The sequence below is a fragment of the Protopterus annectens genome, chromosome 16.part0 (assembly GCF_019279795.1).
Source record: "Protopterus annectens isolate FY-2018-M chromosome 16.part0, PAN1.0, whole genome shotgun sequence".
In the NCBI taxonomy this organism is placed as follows: Eukaryota; Metazoa; Chordata; order Ceratodontiformes; family Protopteridae; genus Protopterus; species Protopterus annectens.
In genome coordinates this window covers 32,091,097-32,112,660 of record NC_056750.1, presented here as the reverse complement: position 1 = coordinate 32,112,660, position 21,564 = coordinate 32,091,097, and the positions used below count along the sequence as shown (strand labels likewise).

The window sequence follows — 21,564 nt, the reverse complement described above, 5'->3', positions numbered from 1 at the left end:
ACCAAGGAGAGGAACAACGCTTTGAGATGGTCAAAGCAGTGTATAGAATTTAGGCCCTTTATCTTTTTAGTGGTATAGTTTTGCAGTCTTTCCATTTGTGACCAGTGTTTGAACAGGTACATACTGAAAAGGGCATTATACTTAATGATCGGCCTAATGCGAGCCAAGTACAGTGGTATGATTTTATCCTTTAACCTGGACACCATATCTTTAATTATAAGCTGTGCAAAGAAAATGAGTTCCTTACAATACTGGATACACAGTAATAAAAGGACAGTTCATTGTCTACATAGGTTCCCAGATCACTGAAAAAAAGGATACATTTTCAGGTGGGGAGTGTTGTTGATGTGATAGTTATTAGAGAAGTCATGTTTGCTGAAGAATACTATTATACATTACTTAACATTTAGTTTTAGTCCATGGTTTTGACACCAGTGATTTCTTTGGGAAAGGCCTTTTTGGAGGATCTTGGTGTCCTCTGGGGAGTTAATGATGGCACCAAGTTTACAATCAACTGCAAACTTGGTCTGCCATAAACCATTAACATTTGCTTTGACATCCAAGAAATAAATTCCAAAGAGGAGCAGTCCAAGGACTGAACCATGGTGTACAACACTAGTGACAGGTCTTTTGGAGGATGTAGAGCAGCCCATCGTAATTTCATCTATTTGTGAGCCAGTCAGCTACCCAGTTAGATTTACATTCAGATAGGAGAGTTTATCTATGATACCCATGTGTAGGATGATGCTGAATGTCTATGCAAGCTCTAGGTACATGATGTATACTGATTTACCCTCATACACTTCTTCAGTAACCTTCTCAAATAAATCAGCCAGGTTAAGTAGGCAGGATCTGCTCCTGATGAATCTAAACTGACTTGGGTCAACAATTTGTAGGTTACCTATGTCCTTATTTATTAAGTACGTAATGATCCTTTCCATAGCCATACAGACACAGCTGGTCAGGCTTATGGGTTTGTAATTACTCAGGTCTTTTGACACCCCACCTTTGTGTAAGGGGGAGACTGCTGCTGTCCTCCACTTATATGGCATGAAGCCTCTTTGGAAGCTGATATTGAATAACCTCTGAAGGGGGTCTGACAAGTCCTGTTTCAGGCTGGCCAGTAGGCAGCCCAGTATGTTATCTGGTTCCATAGAAGGAGTGTTCTTTCCCTTATACAGTGCCTTGAGGACTTGCTCTTGGGAGGCTTTAGTGGGGTATATATAATGGTATGTGATCTGGGAATATGGGGGTAAAGTTTGAGATACATTTGTCTGGCAGTAGATTGGCTAGGTCCACTGAGTCTGAATATGTGACGTTGGTATAAACTGTGTATTGCTTCTGAGGTTGCTAACATAGTTAAAGAAGGCTTTGTGGTTATCCTTCACCTGGGTGGCTATTTTACCTCATAATTGGCTTTGGTTGATATGAATAGGGTCCAGAGTTCCCTGTTAAGTTTGACAAGAGCATTTTTGGTATCATAGGAGTTAAACTTACTTTTGCTCCAAATGAGTTTTTTCTTTTATTATAGAACTTTTTTATATTTGGGTTCCACCACTGAAGTTTATTTTTAAATTTGACATAGTATAACATGTAACACGTGTCTGTCATACAAGGCATCCTCAGACCCAATGCTGATGGCTCTGAAACAGACTCCCCATCCATGTAAAGCACAGATCATCACTGTCCATACTCATGGGGAACTTGTATCTATGGATGGGAAACAGAAAATGTAATACTATATAGCTGGTCTGGATTAGTGGGGGGATGCAAAGAGGTCTCACCAAGGTTGAGCCTAATGATGGAAAATCTCTTCCACCACTGATTGCTTGAGAGACCACTTATGAGGCACTAGAATGGACCTGCTTAATTTGTCTGCTAAAATGTTAGTTTTCCCCAGAATGCGCATTGCAACAAGAAAGCAGTTGATGGAGATCGCCCATCTCCACACTCTCACAGCCTTCCTGCAGAGAGGGTAATACCGGGTTCCCCCTTGTTTATGTACCACAAAACAGAGATGTTGTCAATCTGAATTGCAATAGTTCCTAGAGGAACAGCATCTTGGAATGTCTGTAATGCTAATAGGACTGTTCTCATTTCCAGAACATAGATATGCAAATTGGTCTCTAGAGGGAACCACACGCTTTGGGCCATTCTTCCCAACAAATGCCCCCCACACCTACTGGGAAGTGTCCATAGTCACAATACCCAATGGGGGTGGTAAAACAAAGGGTTGACCTAGACAGATATTGTCCGACTGGATCCACCAATGGATATGGTGTTTGCAGACTGGCATAAGCATGACTGGAAAGGATAGGATTTGTCGAAGGATAACTGAACAGCTGGAGTCCACTGACCACACATATAGTATCATGCTAAAAGAAGCAGAACTATTGCTGCTGCCATAGACCCCAACACTTGAAGAATGAATCTGGCTGAGGAGAAGGAAGGGAAAGAATCCGATTAACCTGACATCTAAGTGTGTCTATGTGAGGAGTTAGCAAGGATGCAATTTGACTTGTTGTGTTTAGATGTGCACCAATAAACTCCAGACTCTCTACTGGTTTAAGTTTGATTTGGCAAAATTGATTGTTATTCTTACTGAGCGACAGATCTGGAGCAAATAGTCCCTGAATTGTTGAAGGAGATGCATGGAGGGGGCAGTGTGCAGCCAGTCGTCTAGGTATGGAAACACCTGAAATCATTTCAGTCTCAAATGAGCTGCCACCACTGCCATACATTTGGTAAACACCCTGGGGGCTGTGGTGAGTCTAAAAGGCAGGGCACTGAATTGGTAGTGACTGGCTCCCAGCCAAAAGTGTAAGAGTCTTCAGTGATAGTATGTGTCATTAAAGATCTATAAAACATATCCAGTCATCCTTGTGAAGAAAAGGCAGATTGGACTGCACAGTGACCATCTGAAACTCTGACTTTTTCACGTAATGATTCAGTTTGCTTAGATCCAAAATTGGTCTCGGGTCCCCTATCTTTTTGGGCACTAAAAACAAAGCATGAGTAAATTCTGAATCCTATTTGGTCTGGTGGAACCTTCTGGATGACTCTTTTGTCTAGCAGCTTTTGAATTTCTTGTGCTGCGGCCTTCCTCTGACAAGGTGGAACATCAGGAAGCTTCTTTCTTTTATACACAGGGGTTTGGAAAAATGGTATGGAATAGCCTCCGGATATTATTTTTAGCACCCAGAAATCTTCTGTTATAGTTGCCCAGGTGTCTGGGTACAAGGACAATCATCCCCTGCCTAGAGCGGTGGGCAATTGGGAAGAACTTCAGGAGTGCTGAAAGGACTTGCCTGGAAAAGAATAACAGAAACCCTGATTTTGCGGGCCTCCTCTGCCTCTGGGGTGACATCTACCATTGAAACTGCCTCCTTCTCTGCCTCTGGAGGAGTTGTCCCTATTTGGATCTTAGAAAGATCCCTGAGACTTGCAGAACCACATTTCTTTACCACCTTTCTGATTTCTAGAAAAGGTTCCTTGAGAGGTAGAAAACTTGATTCCCACAACAGGCAGGGTCTTCCCTTCTTGTTCACTGTGGGTAAGTGTTTCTTTTATAGATGGACCAAATAAAGATATACCATCAAAGGAGACATTGATGAAAGACATCTTGAAAGGCTTCACAAAGTCACATAGTTGCATCCAGGCATGTCTCCTTCTGGCAACACCTGAACTGGTAGCTAGAGAGGTACCTTCAGCTGCATGAGAGATCACCCTCATGGAAGCATTGGAAATTGACAAAAGAGTGGCAAGCTGAGAGGACAATCTTTTGAAATCCTCTGCAGACATGGACTGAGAGAGAAACTGTCAAATCTCTCTGTAGTCTTGTGAAATGTATCAGGTAGTTAAGACAGCTCAAGGTGAAAGTTGCTGAAGCAAGGATTCACTTTAAAAACCTGTCCAGTACCCTAGACTCTGTTAGGAAGATGGAAAGATGAGCTCTGTTCTGCTAACTCTTTTTTAGTGGGTGCCGCCACCACCATAGCATTTATTGGGACTCATTTGTTCCAGTGGAGTCTGTCCTTAGTTGGAGCTAAGAATTTGTCAGGTCATCTCATAATGAGCTCAATGGTATCTGGCTCCCAAACTAAATCAATGAGCTCATCCACTGGGGGATAACCCAAGATATAGATGGATCAGAACCAAAAGCTTGCAAAAATACAGATTCCTCTAGAGAAGGATTATTGGAAGACCAACCACCTTTCAGCCTGAGGATCTCTAATATATCTGCAAAGGAGACATCACCTGGTGGTGATATGTGGGACCCTTCTCCTTCCTCAAAACCAGTATCCTCTGTGAGAGATTCCAGCATGGAATCTATGTGCCTCCTCATGCATGTCCTCTTGTGATGCATCCCCTCTGGGGGATGCTAAGGATGCTAAGGGGAGGTATCTGAAGAGATGGGGAGCTCCTCTATGGGAGCTGACTGGAAGCTAACTGGAACTGGCTGTCCCTGTGGAGTAGGCCTGATCAACTCAGAGCTCAGAGCCGAAGAGGGAATAGTGAGTGTATCCAAGGGATGAGAGACGAGATCTCTAGGAAGAGAAAATGCAGTTTCCACAAAAAAGAAGGCAGACAGGCTTGGGGAAGCCATTGGATCTAGGGCTCTGAAACTGAAGGATGGATTGGAGAAGGAGACAGTACTGTGTGAGTAGTGGTTGGAAGACTCAGTGATCCAGCTGGGGACAGAGCTGGAATGAACCCCATCTAGATCTGAGCTCTGAGAGAGCTGGAATTAACCCCATCTAGACCAGAGCTCTGAGAGAGCTGGAATGAACCCCATCTAGATCTGAGCTCTGAGAAACTTTCACATTATCCTAGCCAAAGCTGCTTCTGAAACACTTCTGGAGGACCTGGAGGATGTGGTGGACTGAGGCCTGGAATGCTTTTTGGGAGTTTGCATGAAAGGAGAGTGCAGAGTAGGAGAGATTGGATCCAGGACGAAATCTGGAGAATGAGTTGTCTGACTGTGAGAATTGCCAGGTTTTGGATCCGAAGGCCTAGGATCTGAGACCGAAGCCATGGGACTAGCTTATATTATGATCAGATGCAAAACTTTATAATCTGATGATTTTGGATCCATGGAATGAGCCTTTGGGTCAGAGGACAACAGATCAGAAGATTTCAAGATTTTTGTCAGTGGTCCCAACGAAGTCCTAGGGGATTCACTGGAGAGCACTTTCTATGCTCCAAAGGAGCAGTTTTAGATGTTTTGCTGGGGGTTTGAGCCACTGAAGAAAGTGCTGAAGCAGGAGGAAGGAGTCCTTTCAAAATAAGTTTGCTGCACCTGTCAGCTAAGCACCCTGGAGTTGAACATATCACAAATACTACAATTAGTATCCAGATGGGCAGCTCTGAGACAATAAATGTACTCCTTATGGGCATCCAAGCTATTTTTAGGGATTTTATGCCCAGAAGAAGTGCATTTTTTTAATCCTATCTGCTTGTCAGCCATGACAGGAAAGAATGTATCAACAATCCTATGATAAAAGTGGAATTTGTCAAGAAAAAAACTAAAAGGGTACAATAGGAAATACTTTTTTAAGTTAGAAAAAGAGGAAAGAAAGGGCAAAATTACCAGCAATGGTAATCAACGAATTATCCTGAGGTAAAGGGTATAACAGAGAGTACCAACTACGGTAAAAATAGGAAATACCATTTTAAAATAGTAAGGTACTAAGGAGCCTGAGCCTGAAACCCGAAAGCTAAGAGAGAGGGAGAGAATAAGTAAAAGGGGAAAAATTTAAGGCAAAGAAAACAAATTCACTTACAAACCAATTAAGATAAATGCTTGAGAAAGGACCCTACATCTGAGCATGATGGCAGGAAAAAAGTTCTGGGGTACTGAGGATGGACTAGAGCATTGTGGGTAGAGGGAGGAGCTCGACATCCAAATCCAAAGTCTGAAGTATGTGGCTGGGTTGGATCTGAGGACTGGATCCGCAACCCCATTTGCTGAGGAAGAATGAAAAGGACAACATCAGATCTAAAAATTAAATCACACTGTAACAAGTGGTCCTGCATTAAACAAAGAATATAATTTAATACAGTCAGGAAAGTGAATCAAAGAACATGTGCATTTATGCATGTTTCTAAAAATGTGTACAGAATACCCATGGTTTGAAAACAGCCCAAAGGTATACTTAATCTGCCACTGGCCTGATGCATTATTTGTGAATGTGAGTTTCATGCAACTTCAAAGAATGTGAGTTTCAAGGGCAGAGAAGTTTGCTGTTGTTCGATCTAAGTCTGTTTTCATTGTGAGATTGTATTGTTTTGTTTAGTAAATGGCTATTAGCGTTTATGCTATAAAATCTGAAATAAAAGTTTTAAATTAAATTCCAGTATTTGTCATCATTATAGAAATAAAGAAGAAACTAGTATGCAAACTGACAGGTTTGAAAAGTGTTTTACGGTAACTGGGGAGAGAGAGAGAGGGGCAAGTAATTGGGACACTGGAATAGCTGCTGGGTGGGGGTGCTGGGGTCAGGGATTCAGGGGTCCTGATCCATTACCCTGCCTAGGGGCGATTTGATCATGAGTCAGCTCTGCTGGGCCCTGTTGAACATTTTTTTAACATTCTCATCAGAAGTTACCTTGACAGATAAAATAAAATAGAAAGATGCCGTACAAGAACATAGGAGTTTACTAAGCCAACTTCCCAACAGACTTTTTAAGCCTAGCCATTAATGTCCCAGTTTTCCCATTTATCAATGCCCACAGACTAGAATGGCTTTGGTGCAAGTTTTTTTCCTTACAGCATCTACAAGCTGCGCCTGTCTGTAAGGGGCACAGATGAAAGCCGGGGTGAATTTGCGATCTCCCATCCATCGGTCCAAATTGCATTTGAATAGGCTTAAGGAACATCTCTGCTTCACATGAACAGGGAGCCTGGTCCAGAGAAGGGGTAATGTCTGAGAGGAATACTTGTCCTTCCAACATGTTTTGTTTGTCACAGACAAGATTTAGATCCTTAGATTGGGTATTTATAGCACTGTTTGCTTTCTGAATGTTTAACAGATCTATCAGGGCTGGACTGCAGAATGTCTTGTAGGTTAGGCATAGATCATCCCTCAGTAGTCTGTGGGAAACTGAGTACAGGGACAGAGCTTTAGTGCAGTCTGCACAGGACATTTTATTTACACCCTGTATTCTTTTAGTCAGGAACCTCTGTGGCCACTCCAGTTGTTGCAAATGCCTGGTCAGCTACATGCCGAAGAGTGCATTGTACTCGATTATTGGTCAAATAAGGCTGAGTATAGTGGAGTTATGATCTTATTAAATCTGAACGTCATGCCCTTACTTATAAAGTTGTGCCACATAGAAGGATTTTCTCACCCCCACGGATACATGATGATCAAAGTTCAGGTTACACTCAACCTGAGTTCCCAAAACCCTTACCACTTGGTCTACCCTTAGGGGAGAGTTATCAATGCTGTAATTTGCAAGGATGGTCATCTTCCTAAAGGGTATAAGCTGAAGTTATGTACTCACCCTAATTATGCATCTGTGTTGTCCATTTTCATTCTTCATCAATGCATGGCTTATGGATCAAACCTTGGATCTGACTTGGTTGCATTCCACAGAGTTTTGGATCCAACTCTCAAGCTCCTCCCTCTACCCATAACGACCTTGTCCACCCACAATAGCTCAGATTGAGTTTGCTGGTAAAAATATCTTAAAATATAAAAAAGGGAAAGAAAATAATAAGAGAATCAGGGCTGAAAGCTGCAGCAACAGGTTCCAAGAAATCCATCAGGTCACTCCAGAAGATGACATGAAGGGTAAGGTAGGAGGGGAGTTGAGGGTGAATGAAAATGGGCAACACAGAAGCATAGTTATGGTGAGTACATAACTTTAATATCTGATGTTGTCCTCTTCATTCTTCCTCAAGCATGGGACAGAGTTCCCAGCTATGTGAATCTTGGGTGGCCATCATGGAAGGATATTCTGGAGAACTGCTGAACTAAAAGCAGCTCTGCTTCTGGAAAGTATGTCTAATTTTTAATGAATAATAAAACTACAAGCACTGGGCTAGGTGGCTGCTGGACAAGTATCATCAATGGAAGTTCTAGACCAGAATACAGATGAGGTGGCTATGGATCTGGTTGAATAGGCCTTAGGTGGTTTTGGTAGGGAGAGACCTAGCTGGGAATACATCAAGGAAATGTAATTAATTATCCATTTGGCCAAGTTAACTTTAGAAATTGGAGATCCCAGCCTGCTTAGAGAAAAACAGAGAAACAACTGGTTCATTTTTCTGAAATCATTGTTCTATGCAAATAGAAAGATCATTGTCTATGTGTATCTAAGAGATATAGCGTGTATTCTCCCTTATTCAAAAAATTTGGAAAGAAGACTGGTAAATGAATGGTTTGATTTATGTTTAATTTGGAGGCTACTTTTGGTAGGAAGGAAGGACTGGTTCCTTGGGTAACTCTATCTTTGTGATAAATAATATAATGGAATTTTGATGAAACAGCCTGGAGTGTGGAAATCCTTTTTGCAGATGTAATAGCAACTAAAAGGGCTGTTTTCCAAGACAGAAATGTTAAATCAGTTTTTGCTGAAGGTTCAAAGGGTTGTTGAGTCAATCCTTGAAGTACCACTGTTAAATCCCAAGGAGGTGACAGATCTTTCACTGGAGGTCTGAGTAAGAAGGTGCCCTTTAGGAAAGCCTTGCACAACTTGAAAACAGCCAACCAAGAAGCATTGTCTCCTGAGTGAAACTCTGGCATGGCTGCCTGTTGTACTTTGATTGTGGAAAAACTAGCACCTTCCTTAAAAAGAGAAGCTAAAAACTCAAGCACTGAAGAAACAGAAGCAGTAAAAGGATCAATGTCATTTTTCAGAGCCCAAATTGAGACTCTTTTCAATTTACACTTGTAAATCGTCTTAGTGGAATCTTTCTGGAAGGAGAAAAAGTATATGACTGACCAGGGAAGAAAGCTTAGGCTGTCTAGCTATTAATGGAACTGGAGAAATCATGCAGCTAATTTGAGGCCTGGGATACTGGGAAGCATTATCCCCAAGAGATGTGAGAGAAGGTCTTGACTGGAGTCCCGTATCCAAGGGGAATAATGAAGATGAGACCAAAGGAAGGAGAACCACATGTTGAGAGGCCAAATGAGAGCAATAAGGATAACTGAGCTCTTCAACCAACTGGCTTTCTGTAAAAATTTGGAAATCAAAGGTACCAGGGGATAGGCATAAAGGAAACTGGAGGGCAAAATGTGAACTAGAGCATCTATTGGTGACTCCCCCTGAAAAGGCATCAGGGCAAAATACCTGCTGCATTTGTTGTTGTGAGGAGTTGCAAAGAGATCGCAGCAAGTCAGCCCCAATGATGGAAAACCTCTTCCACCACTAACTGGTTGACAGACCACTCATGAGGCATTAAAATGGACCTGCTGAGTCTGTCCATTAGTACATTGGGCTTTTCTGGAATGTGTATTGCCACTAGAAAGTGGTTGGAGGAGATTTCCCACTGCCACATTCTTGCAGATTTTCAACACAGAGGATAACATTGGGTCCCCCCTTGCTTGTTGATATACCAGACTATGGGGATGTTGTTGGTTTAAATTGCAATACTTCCCAGAGGGAGAGTATCTTGATATGCCTACAATGCTAAAAGGACTGCTCTCATCTCCAGGGTGTTGATGTGTGAACTGGAGTTTTGGCGGACCCACATGCTTTGGACTGTGCTTCACAAGAAATGCCCCCCACACCAATTGGAAGGTATCTGTAGTCACAGCAGCCACTGGAGGAGACAAAACAAAAGGGTGACCCCTGTAAATGTCATCTGACTGGCTTCACCAATGAAAATGGTTTCTGCATACTGGATTAAGTTTGACTGAGAAGGACAGAGAATGTCATAGAATAGATCACTTATCAGCTACCGTCCACTCTAGAATACACACACAGTAATGTAATAATGGAACTAAGACTATAGATGCTGCCATGGAACCTACAGCCTGAAGGATGGCTGGCTGGAGGAGCAGCATGAGAAAGAATGTGTTGAACCTGGAACTTGATTGTATCTATATGATGAGGAGGCAGTGAAGCAATCTGACTTATTGTGTTTAAATGAGCACCAATGAACTCCAGGCTCTGTACCTGTTGTAGTTTGGATTGGGAAGTGTTTATTGTAATGCCTAGTGTTTCACAAATTTGGAGCAAACAGTCCATAGACTGTTCTAGAAGATGACTGATTGAGACAGTGAGGAGCCAGTCATCTAAGTATGGAAACAGTCGGAATCCTTGCAGTCTCGGGTGGGCTGCTACCACTGCCATACATTTGGTAACCACCCTGGAGGCTGTGGTGAGTCCAAAGGGCAGGACTCTGAACTACCAAACAAAAGTGTAAGTATCTTTGGAAGCACCTGTTTATTTTGATGTGATGGTACACATCCTGAAGATTAACTTGAGCACTTCCAATCATCCTTGTGTAAAAGAGGTAGAATGGACTGAACCGTGACCATTCAGAACTTTGATTTCCTCACAATTCGGTTCAGATTGCTTAGTTCCAAAAATTGGTCTCCGGTCCCTTGTCTATTTTGGCATTAAAAAGAACCTCAAGAAAGTTCCAATTCTTCTTTGGTCTGGTGGGACCTCCTGGATGACTCTTTTGTCCAGCAGCTTCTGAATCTTTTGAGCAGCAGCTTCTCTCTGATTGGGTGGGACATCAGAAAGCGTTCTTCTTTTGAATATGGGCGTCTGGAAAAATAGTATGAAATAACCTCTGTATAATATTTTTAGCATCCAAGAATCTATTGTTATAGCAACCCAGGCATCTAGGTGTAAGGACAAGCATCCCCCAACTGCCTCCAAAGGTAAGCAGTCAGGCAGCCCTTCAGGAGACCTGAAAGGGTCTATATGGAACGGAATCTCAGGAAGGCAGGTTTTGTGGGCCTCCTCTGCCACGGGGATGGCATCTTCCATTTGAACCTTCTCCTCTAAAGGAGTTGTCTCCATGTGAATCCTGGAAAGGTCCCTGGAATTTACAGAAACACATTTCTTGCCTCCTCTTTGAATCCATGAAAAGGACCACTGAAGGGTAGAAAAGAGAATCCCTATGGCAGACAGGGTCTTCCCTTCCTGTTCACTGTGGGAAAGTGTTTCTTTCACAGAAGGGCCAAACAAAGATGTTCCATCAAAATGAGCATTGATGAAAGAAGACTTGAAAGGCTCAGCAAAGCTGCATAGCCAAATCCAGGCATGTCTGCGTATGGCAATGTCTGAACCAGCCACCTGTCAGGTACTTTCTGCTGCATGGGAAATCAACCTATTGGACACACTTGAATTAGATAATAGAGTGGCCAGCTGCAAGGATGATATTTTATAGTCCTCTGTAGACATGGACTCCAAGATGGATTTTGAGAGCTCCTTGGACAAATACAGCCTTGTAAAGTGCATCAAATAATTCAGGGACCTCAAGGAAAAGGTGACTGAAGCAAATACATGCTTTTCAAACCTGTTCAATGCCCTAGGTTCCCTGTTAGGTGAATGGATAGAGAAGCTGTTTTCTGCTAGTTCCATTTTAGTGGCTGCTGCTACAACCATTGCATCAACGAGGACTCCTTTACTCCAATGAGGTTTGTCTTTTGAAGGAGCCAAAATTTTAACTGGATAACAAGTGGTTAATTTAACAGAATCCATTTCTTTCCATGCCCGGAGAGAGACTAGGTCGATGAGCTCATCTGCCAGGGGAGCCACCCAAAACATAGATGGGACAGCATGAAAAGCTTCCAGAAATACTGACTCCTCAGAGGAAAGATTATCTGAGGACCAACCATCTTTCTGCTTGCAGATCTCCAAAATGTCTCCAAATTAGATGTCATCAGGTGGTGATCTAGGGGACCCTTCCCCCTTTGTTAAAGTCAGTATCTTCTGTGACAGAGTCCAAGGGGGAATCTATGTGCCTCCTTTTACATGTTCTCTTATGGGGAATCTCCTCAATGGGATGCTCTGAGGAGGTGTCCAAAGAGAGGGGTAGTTCCTCTATGGGAAATGTCTGACTGCTAGTTGGTACTGGCTGTCCCTGCGAAGTAGGTCTGATGGGATCAGAGCTCAGAACCATAGGGAGGAAAGATGTAGGATTTGAAGATGTATGAGAGACCAAGTCTCTTGGATGACAGAGTACCCTCTCTACTACCTCGATCGCAGACAGACCAGGAGAAGCCATGGCCAGTCACACTGCAGCCAAGACTTCCAAAGCAAACAAGCCATGCCTCTGTCCAGATCCATATCTCAAGGAGGAAGATGGACCTGAGCTATCTAGCACTGAGGTTCTAAGGGGCAAGGATGGCTTCAACAGCATTGGAATAGATCCTGGCCCTGCAGATCCAACGTCAATGCTATGGCTCTAAGACTCATCCCAATCCAAGGATATAGCAGCAGAACTAGTTAAGGAAATTGTCAGAGTCAAAGATGTAACTCTCTTTGCCTCTATCAACAGTTCTCTCAGAACTCTCAGATCAGAGGGCTCCAAAGCCAAAGGATGGATCAGAGAAGGAGATACTACTATATGGGTGGTAGAAGGGAGGCTCATGGGTCCAATGGGAGATGGAGCCAGTATAAACCCCATCTGGATCTGAGCTCTGAGGAACTTTCTCATCATCCTGTCCAATTCACGTTTACAAAGACTCCTAGAGGTCCTGACAGATGAAGTAGTGGAATGAGGTTTAGAATGCTTCCTCAAAGTTTGCATGAGGTGGGGAGTGGAGCTGAGGAGAAATTGAATCAATAGCAAATGCAGGTGAACAAGCTTTAGACATTTTAGAAGTTCCAGAAGTCAGGCCAGAAGATTTTGGATCCATAGGTGTTGGAGGAGAAATACCTGAAACAACTATCGGATCCAAAGTATTACAATCTGAAGTTTTTCTCTTCGGATACAATGTAGTAAGATCCAAAGATATTCAAATTTTTGTGGAGGCTCCAAGATTGATGCAGTCTTTGAAGATTTAAGAGGAGACCTTTTCCTATGCTCCAACAGAGACTTAGAATGCTTGTTGGGTAGTTTGAGCCCTGGAAGAGGAAGAAGAAGAGGGCAATAACCCTTTGAAAACTAATAACTTATTCCTCCTAGTTGCAATAGCCCTTGAGTTGAAAGCAGCACAAATAGTGCAGTTTGTATTAAGTTGTGCTACCCCTAAACAGTAAATGCACTCCGAATTTGGGATTTTGTGCCCACAGGAAGTGCATTTTTTTAAATCCTGTGAGCTTCTCAGCCATAACTCTGGAAAAAGAACATTTTTTTTTCTTTCTTTTTTTTTTTGACAGGAAGAGATCAACAATGGTAGTGGAAAATACCCTGACAAAAAGGAAAGAAGATAGTACCAGTGATGCCACATACGAAATTTTATCCTATAAAGGTAGGGGAACTAACAGTACAGAACTCTTTAAAGCTGAGAGAATAAAGGAGGGGGGCGCTTTAAAATTATATTTAAAGTTATTTGAAGTTATAATTAAACCAATTCTGAAAGAAAGACACTCACAAAAAACTCAAACTAGCTTTAAACGATGCTCTGATAGAGGATCCATGTCCATGCAGGATGGCAGCAAATGAGATCTGGACTATTGTGGGAGGACAAGGGCATTGTGGGTAGAGGGAGGAGCTCAAGATTTAGATTCAAAAGTCTGTTAAATGCAGCTGAGCTGGATCCGAGGTTGGATCAGTAACCCATGCATTGAGGAAGAATGAAAATGATAACATCAGATTTATGTATTTTTTGCACTGCGTTTCAGGCCATGGCTCTGGTACCAGTTATTTGCCTGTGTCAGACTCTTCTGAAAAATAGCTACATCTTTCGGGGATTCAATGACTGCACCCAGCTTGCAGTAGTCAGTTATAGCTAGTGGACATTAGAAGAAGCATCCTATTTTTCTCACAGTCACATGATGCGAATCCTTCATTAAAGGCTTTACTTGACTTACCTTCTGAAAGCGTGGTAGCTGCCACAGTGGAGCTGGGTCTATGGGTGGCTGATACTTTCGAAGCAATGAAGCTCGAGTTTCAAAAACTTTACCGAGTTGCACCTAAAGCAAGATAAATGAAAAAAAAAAAACAAACATAACTATTTTAACGATGGAACAGCATTCTAAAATGTACACTTTTAGGGAAAATACCAATATGCAAATACTTAGTTATATATACTGAAGAAAATATATCTATTTGTTTATAGACACTTTGTTAATCTGGTTTGTTCTACTAGACAATTACCTCTTTTCTGGGTACCCAAAGTGATAGTCGTACTGACAAGGAGAAATCTGGCAGTGGGATCTTTTAGAGCCACCTAAACTACCACCAGTTCAGGCAGAGAAATGTCTGCAGACTTCTGTAGGCAGGAATCTGTAAGGGACACTGTACTTCCCAATATAACTCTGTCATATCTTTTTAAAATGGGCATGAACAAACATGCATCCACAGCAATTTTCATTCTGAAAACCAAAACTGAAACATTTCAATCTTATGAATGTAAAAAGATTTAGAGGGTCCCACAAACTGAACAAACAACCATCAAACAGATTCCCTTAAATCAAAAGAAATGCAGGTTAGATGGCATAACTTTGTTGTTTTAGAATCTTCTGATTAAATCTATTGCTGTTAAGATCTTGCATGACTACATCATCGTTGAATTAATTTTTGCAGTAAACTTCACAGAGAAATGTATCTTAATGGTTATTATTCATAAAAGTGAAGAAGGTAAAATGGTGCAATCAGTAACATTGTCAAATTACACCAAAAAGTTCCCTAATTTAGTACAAGGCTAGGGTTCCTTTTGTGTGGAGTCTGCATGTCATTCCTTTGGTCATGTAGATTTTGTCTAGATACTCCAGTTTCCTCTCACATCCCACAGACGTATATTAAGTGGACTGGTGACTCTAAATTTGCCCATAGGTGTGTGTGTGTGTGTGTGTGTGTGTGTGTGTGTGTGTGTGTGTGTGTGTGTGTGTGTGTGTGTGTGTGAGTGTGTGTGTGATGGGTGCAATATGTATGTTTGTAGTACAGAAGGCCTGGCAATCTGTTTCCATTCACTACTTGCCTAGTAAACACTGTGAATGTAATTGGCTGTTCATGGAGTCACTACAGGAGTCAGATGTAACTCAGTGGCACTGGGTGGATTGTGAAGCATGCTGTGACATCATTCAGGGCCTTTTTCTCCTGTATTTATTTATTGGCATTTGTTTACCAGGAAATTCCACTGGTCCAAACAAAGCCCATTTTCAGTGAAGGCCCAGGGGGGAAGCTCCCCTTCATTTTGAAATGATTGTGAAGTTCCCTTGGAAAGTGAATATAGGGAATAATTAAAATGTTAACAGAAATTTCTTCAAAAGTTGTTAGAACTCCCAGAAGCTTTATTAATACAGATCTGCTGTCAAGACTGTGCACCTACAACAGTAACTATGGTAGATGTACATCTATATCAAAGTACAGGCAGCACTGACAAAAAGAAATCCAGGGTATTCTGCCAATAGGGATGACTGTAATTAGGGATATAGTAGACAACAGGCAAGAGGGGGCTGGAATTCACTGGAGAAAACTGGCAAAGGAACCAAGGTACTGGCAGCAAATAACTAGAGAGGGAAAAATGATAGAATGGAAAGATGCCAATAATTTATTTGGACTACAGGTTACAGATTGCCTTTCCTATGAAGGATTGATATCAGAGTATAGGCAAAGAGAAAGAACTAGGGGGGTCCTAAATGAAAGACCAGCACTGGTAGAGGTTTTTTAGAATTTGGAACAGATGCTGCCATTAGAAAAGGAATAATTAGTACAGCATATAAAATATTGCATGATAACTAAAAGAATCAATCAAAGGAGGTTAGAAAGGATTGGGGGAAAAAGACTGGATAAGCAATTCTCAAAGAAACAATGGGAGGATATATGTATGTCTCCTGAATATGCAACAAAATCTAGAAGATTTAGGATTTTTTGCTTGGAAATGTTTACATAGACATTGTTATATACCAAGTAAATTCCAGAGAATTTTCCCCAGGTAGATAGCAAATGCTGGAGGTGTGATGAGGAAGAAAGTGGTAATTGGGAACATATTTTCTGGGGTGCAGTGAGTTGGTGGACTTTAAGGATTTCCTATGGGATGCACTGTTGGAGATGCTGGGTTGGCAGATTGATGTGATGAGGAAGATGATTTTTATGAGCTATGATACAGAATCAAAACTGCCTAGACATGGTAAGGCCTTGCTGTTTCTAATTATGGTGGCTGCCAAAAAAACAATTACTAGAAAATGGAAATCAGAATCTAAACCAACTATATTACAAGTAGTGAATATAGTATCAGAGATAAAACAACTGGAACTGAGATAATTAGAAAAAGGGAGAAGCAAACTAAGAAAGAGGTTTAAAAGAAGGCAGGACTTAAATCAGCTATGTAATGTTTGACCAAAAAAGATTGGGTACATTATAAGCGATGTATAATGTTTGCAACTGGGAGTGTGTCAGTATGGTTTGTGATTTAAAATGCTTGCAACTAAGATTGTGTCAGTGTGGTTTGTTTTTATTTACATGAATGTATGATTGCTTATGTCATAAGTGTTTCTTGTTTAAAAAAAGTGGGGGGGGGCAGGAATTGAATAATTTATTTAATGTTGCTTAGGTTATATGATATATAGCAATATATGTGAAGCATAATGTTTAATTTTAACTTATTAATACAGTTTGATTACTTTTATAAAAATGTAAATTTACCTATGTCACAAGTGATAATTTAATAAAGGCGTTTAAAAAAAGAAAGAAATCCTGGATAAGTAGGAAAGTAGGAGAACCACGTATCACACACTCTAAAAACAACTTTCTTATAAAACTCAGGCTTGCTCTTGGCGGATTTATGGTACTTTTCTAATCCTCGTTTTACTTAGTGCTGTGTCCTTCTCTTTTTCTATATCAAAATAGTTAAGCTGATAGGTAGGCAGGCAGGGTCATGTGACCATACAGAACATTTCATGATAAGGAGCACTACCATCAAGCCAGTTTATTTAGATGTCTATGTGTTGATGTGAGTACTGCACACTGATGACAGTATCCTTAGAAAGCTGATAACTGTAAGAGTGATGCTGGAGATTTCAATTAGACTTTCTAACCTAAAAACAGCAGAAAAGGTGGGATAAATTGCTAAAACCATCGAAACCCATCAGTTTTTTCAAAACATCCCTCAATCCCCCTCATACCACATCCTCAGAATCATCTAAGATCAGACTCGATTAGCACTCTGCAGAACCAAAAACATTACCTCAATGGGTCCTGATAATATTAATTGGGTGTCTGTAATGTTACGCATCACTTAATCAAACTCTCCTAATCATCTTCAACATAAGTCTCACCACAGGTATGTTCTAGAAGCATGGAGGACAACCACAATTGTATCACTGCATAAGGGAGGGCCTGCAAAGGACCCTGCTAATTATAGACCTATTAGTCTTAAGAGTATTGTCTCCAAAGTTATGAAAGCATACCTGCCGCGCAAATAAATAACATAGGTGAACTTCAACCTCTTGGCCCTAACTAATTTGGATTTGTAAAGGGCTGATCTTATTTACTCAACCTGGCAGAATTCTTTGACAGCATCACTTCAGCTCTGTATGGGCATCTGTCCACTCATACTGCCTACCTTGATATGGTTAAAGTCTTTGAAATTATACTCCATGCAGGCATCATAGATAAACGCACAACTAAACATTAACCATTTTGTTATCTACTGGATAGCAAAATGATTCACTGCTAGAACCCACACTGTTAACATAGTGGGCAAAGGTTTCACTGGGAGTTTCACAGGACTCCATTTTAGGCCCCCTCTTCCCTGGCATCTATTTCTCTGATGTGAAATCTAACTTTGAGGGGCTTTGTCTCACTAATTTCACAGATAAGTGAAAATTGGGCTCATTTGTCAAATCCCCTTCCATACCTTTCAACTGTTCAAATTTTCACAGAATGTCCAGATTTTTACCTTATATTTTTAGTCTGCTCCTCATAAAATTTGTTTTTCTGATGAATCACTGAAGGCTGAAATCACTAAAAACTGACATAAATGTTGAGCTTCAGACTTCATATTCTTCAGAAAATGCATGCTGACACACACATCCTGTTATTCTAGCTTTCTTAGTTTGTAAGATTAATTTTTCAAATCTGTCCCTATTTTTGGACCCTTGCTCCCCCCATTATTTTAGGCTTTGTCCAGACTTTTTGCACTAAGAGGTTGAGAGGTATATCGCCCTCTAATACTCATCCTCCAGCAGGTCCTACATCAGACCAGCACCTGGTGTTGCCAGTCATAGTCTCACCCTGGGAGCCAGAAATGGATAGTCACATTTGGTAAAATCACTACTTCCTTCTCATACCACATCTCAGGTACCCAGATTAAAACAGATGCAGTCATAAAGAAGTTTGATACCTATGTTAATAATGAGCTCTTTTTTAATCATTATGTCCCTGTCATGTTGAGGAAATCCTTCTATCCTTCTGTCTGACACATCTTATTTTTAGCTGTATCATATTCAGATGCATGGAGGTCCTGATCCCACTATAGTCTTCCTTAATCAAACCTGCCTTGGAATACAGCACCCTATTTCGGACACACCTGTCTAAGTACCTTGCTCAACTTGAGATTCCAATTCTTCTTGTTTTTTTAAGACTCCAATTATTCTTAACCAAAGATCTCAGGTTAGTCAATTAAGCTATCCTGATAGGCTGAAAGCCCTTTCACTCTACTACAAAAGTGTGACCTCCGTTTAGCTCATCGTGTAGTGAAAAACTCTGCCATTTGTATCGTCCTTTGCCTTCATGAGTTGGCAGTGATCAGCTTATCCTCTCATCGTTATTCCCAGTGAACAGGTATGTAACTAGGAGTAGTATCTATTCTAACTGGCCAGCACGCGTTAGTGGCCACCTTGGTAAAAGGTGTCCATCACGCTGCATGCTACTGACCCCTGTTTTGCAGAAGAGTCCATCAGCAGCTGACAGACCATCACCTCCACAACTGGGACATAATTGACTGCTATTGTGTGGACAGAAACATCATATGGGAGTTAGCAGAAATGTGCCATCCTTAAATGGGATCTAGCAGGATGTGAAAATTGTCTACTCCAGTGGACACAAAAGTTTGTGTAGTATAAACCATTCTTACTAAAGGGACCTTTCAGTGTCCAAAAGGAATCACATTAAGAGTTTTCCAGGCCTCCATCTTGTGAATCCTACACCAGCTCCTTTCCATCCGGAGAAGAATATTTGCTTTCCAAGGACTGCAGATGTGAGGACCACCACTATGGAGTCATCTTCTTATACAGCACATTTACCTGACATCGTGGGAGCCACTGACTGTAATCACCATGCTGTTAAGGCTGCAATTTCTCCAAACAGCATCCTGTATAACAACAGGGAGGGTTTCCACTTCACCAACTGTCAGGTGGTGTGCAATGCACAGGATATTATATACATCAACTGTCAGGTGGTGTGCAGTGCACAGGGTATTATATAAATCACCTATCAGGTGGTGTGCACTGCACAGAGTATTATATACATCAACTGTCAGGTAGTATGCAATGCACAGGGTATTATATACATCAACATTCAGGTGGTGTGCAGTTCACAGGGTATTATATACATCAACTGTCAGGTAGTATGCAATGCACAGTGTTTTATATACATCAACTGTCAGGTAATGAGCAGTGCACAGGGTATTATATACATCAACTGCCAGGTGGTGTGCAGTGCACAGGGTATTACATACATCAACTGTCAGGTGGTGTGCAGTGCACAGGGTATTACATACATCAACTGTCAGGTGGTGTGCAGTGCACAGGGTATTATATAAATCACCTATCAGGTGGTGTTCAGTGCACAGGGTATTATATACATCAACTGTCAGGTAGTGAGCAGTGCACAAGGTATTATATACATCAACTGCCAGGTGGTATGCAGTGCACAGGGTACTATATACATCAACTGTCAGGTGGTGTGCAGTGCACAGGGTATTATATACATCAACTGTCATGTGGCGCAGTACACAAGGTATTACATACATCAACTGTCAGGTGGTGTGCAATGATCAGGGTATTATATACAGTGTGTCTGTGCATCATCCAGGCAGTTAGCATGATTCCTACAACTGGTACAGATGTGACCTATACCAATGTGTCATGCGGGGTGAGTTTCCAAAGGGTCACCTAGTTGTAAGGTGCACAGATACAGTGCTGACCGTAGATTTCAGGAAGGTCTGGTCCCATGAATCTAGGTGAGAGGTCATTCAGGAGGGAAGGAAGTGTTGTATGCACCTGGGGTCATACACCAGGTGGAGATAACTTCCTGGTGGAGACCAGGAAACTCACCATTTATGCCTTCGGTTAGAGGCAGGTATGTCTGGAAGGAACACCTTTTGCGGAAAAAAGGGGATGTCCCCCATTGCTTTGATACTGCATTCCCCTCCCCAATATCTCACCAGGTGTGTGTGATAAAGACAGGAAAACTAAAGAAAGAAAACTTGAAATCACCACAGATGACCATCTGAATGATGGCCCATCCCAACCAACCCCTGCCCTGGTGAGTGAAATCAATGGGCTAATGTTCGACACACAGTGTGAACAAACAGTGCAAAATACATCTTGTGCTAATATATTCATATGGAAATTTGAGTTGGAATACATTCATGCTTATAATGGAAATGACTGCAAAATTATAGTATATTATCATTTTATAGATTACCTATTACTCATTGCAAAAATAAATAATTAGGGAGCTGATACATTTTTGGAACACATTAATAATAAAATATATGGTCTGGAATTTACTTTACTAGAAAAAGAGCAGGCTAATTACCTTCATGCGATTTTACTTACAGATAGCAACATAATTTGCTCACGTATAGAGGGGGGGGTCACATTGCCAACCATGGAGGGCAGGAAAGTCTGGTCTCATGAATGTAGATAGTAGAACACTCAGAATGAGGTTGACTAGTGTGTGTTGCAGGTGATGCTGCATATGCCTTGCAGCCATGGCTGATGACCCTGATCTGCAGCTCCCAGACCATTATAGAGATGTAACACTGTTGGATGGCAGTTTGGAGATGATGCATGTTTCTACTGCCTGAATACATCTGGTGGCATATTGCAGTATACTTCAGAACCTGCAGCAAGATATTTGTAGTCTGTGCCATGCTGCATAACATGGTGCTGTGAAAGCAGTTACAGCAAAGAGAGCCTGTTGTACTGGCAGACAGCCCACTGCAGTGGTTGACATATCGGGTCAGGGAGCCCACTGTACTGGCTGACACACCCACGGCAGGGAGGTCACTGCACTGGCTGACATACCCATGGCAGGGAGATCACTGCTCTGGCTGACATACCCATGGCAGGGAGATCACTGCACTGGTTGACATACCCATGGCAGGGAGTCCATTGTGCTTGCTGACATATCCCTGGCAGGGAGTCCACTGCACTGGCTGACATACCACTGACAGGGTGGTCACTGTACTGGCTGACATACTTGTAGCAGGGATCCCACTGCACTGGCTAACATACCCCTGGCAGGAAGGCTGCTGT

The 21,564-nt window shown here is 41.7% G+C and overlaps 1 protein-coding gene across 1 annotated transcript in view; it reads right to left on the bottom strand.

The window, feature by feature from the left end:
* The window catches only part of CFAP77 (cilia and flagella associated protein 77), a 2,131,249-nt gene that overhangs the window by 434,021 nt on the left and 1,675,664 nt on the right, over nucleotides 1–21,564 (bottom strand). Inside the window, exon 5 of the mRNA XM_044058808.1 lies at nucleotides 13,948–14,049. Within this exon, the coding sequence (XP_043914743.1) occupies nucleotides 13,948–14,049 (102 nt within the window). The remainder of the gene's footprint in view (nucleotides 1–13,947; nucleotides 14,050–21,564) is intronic.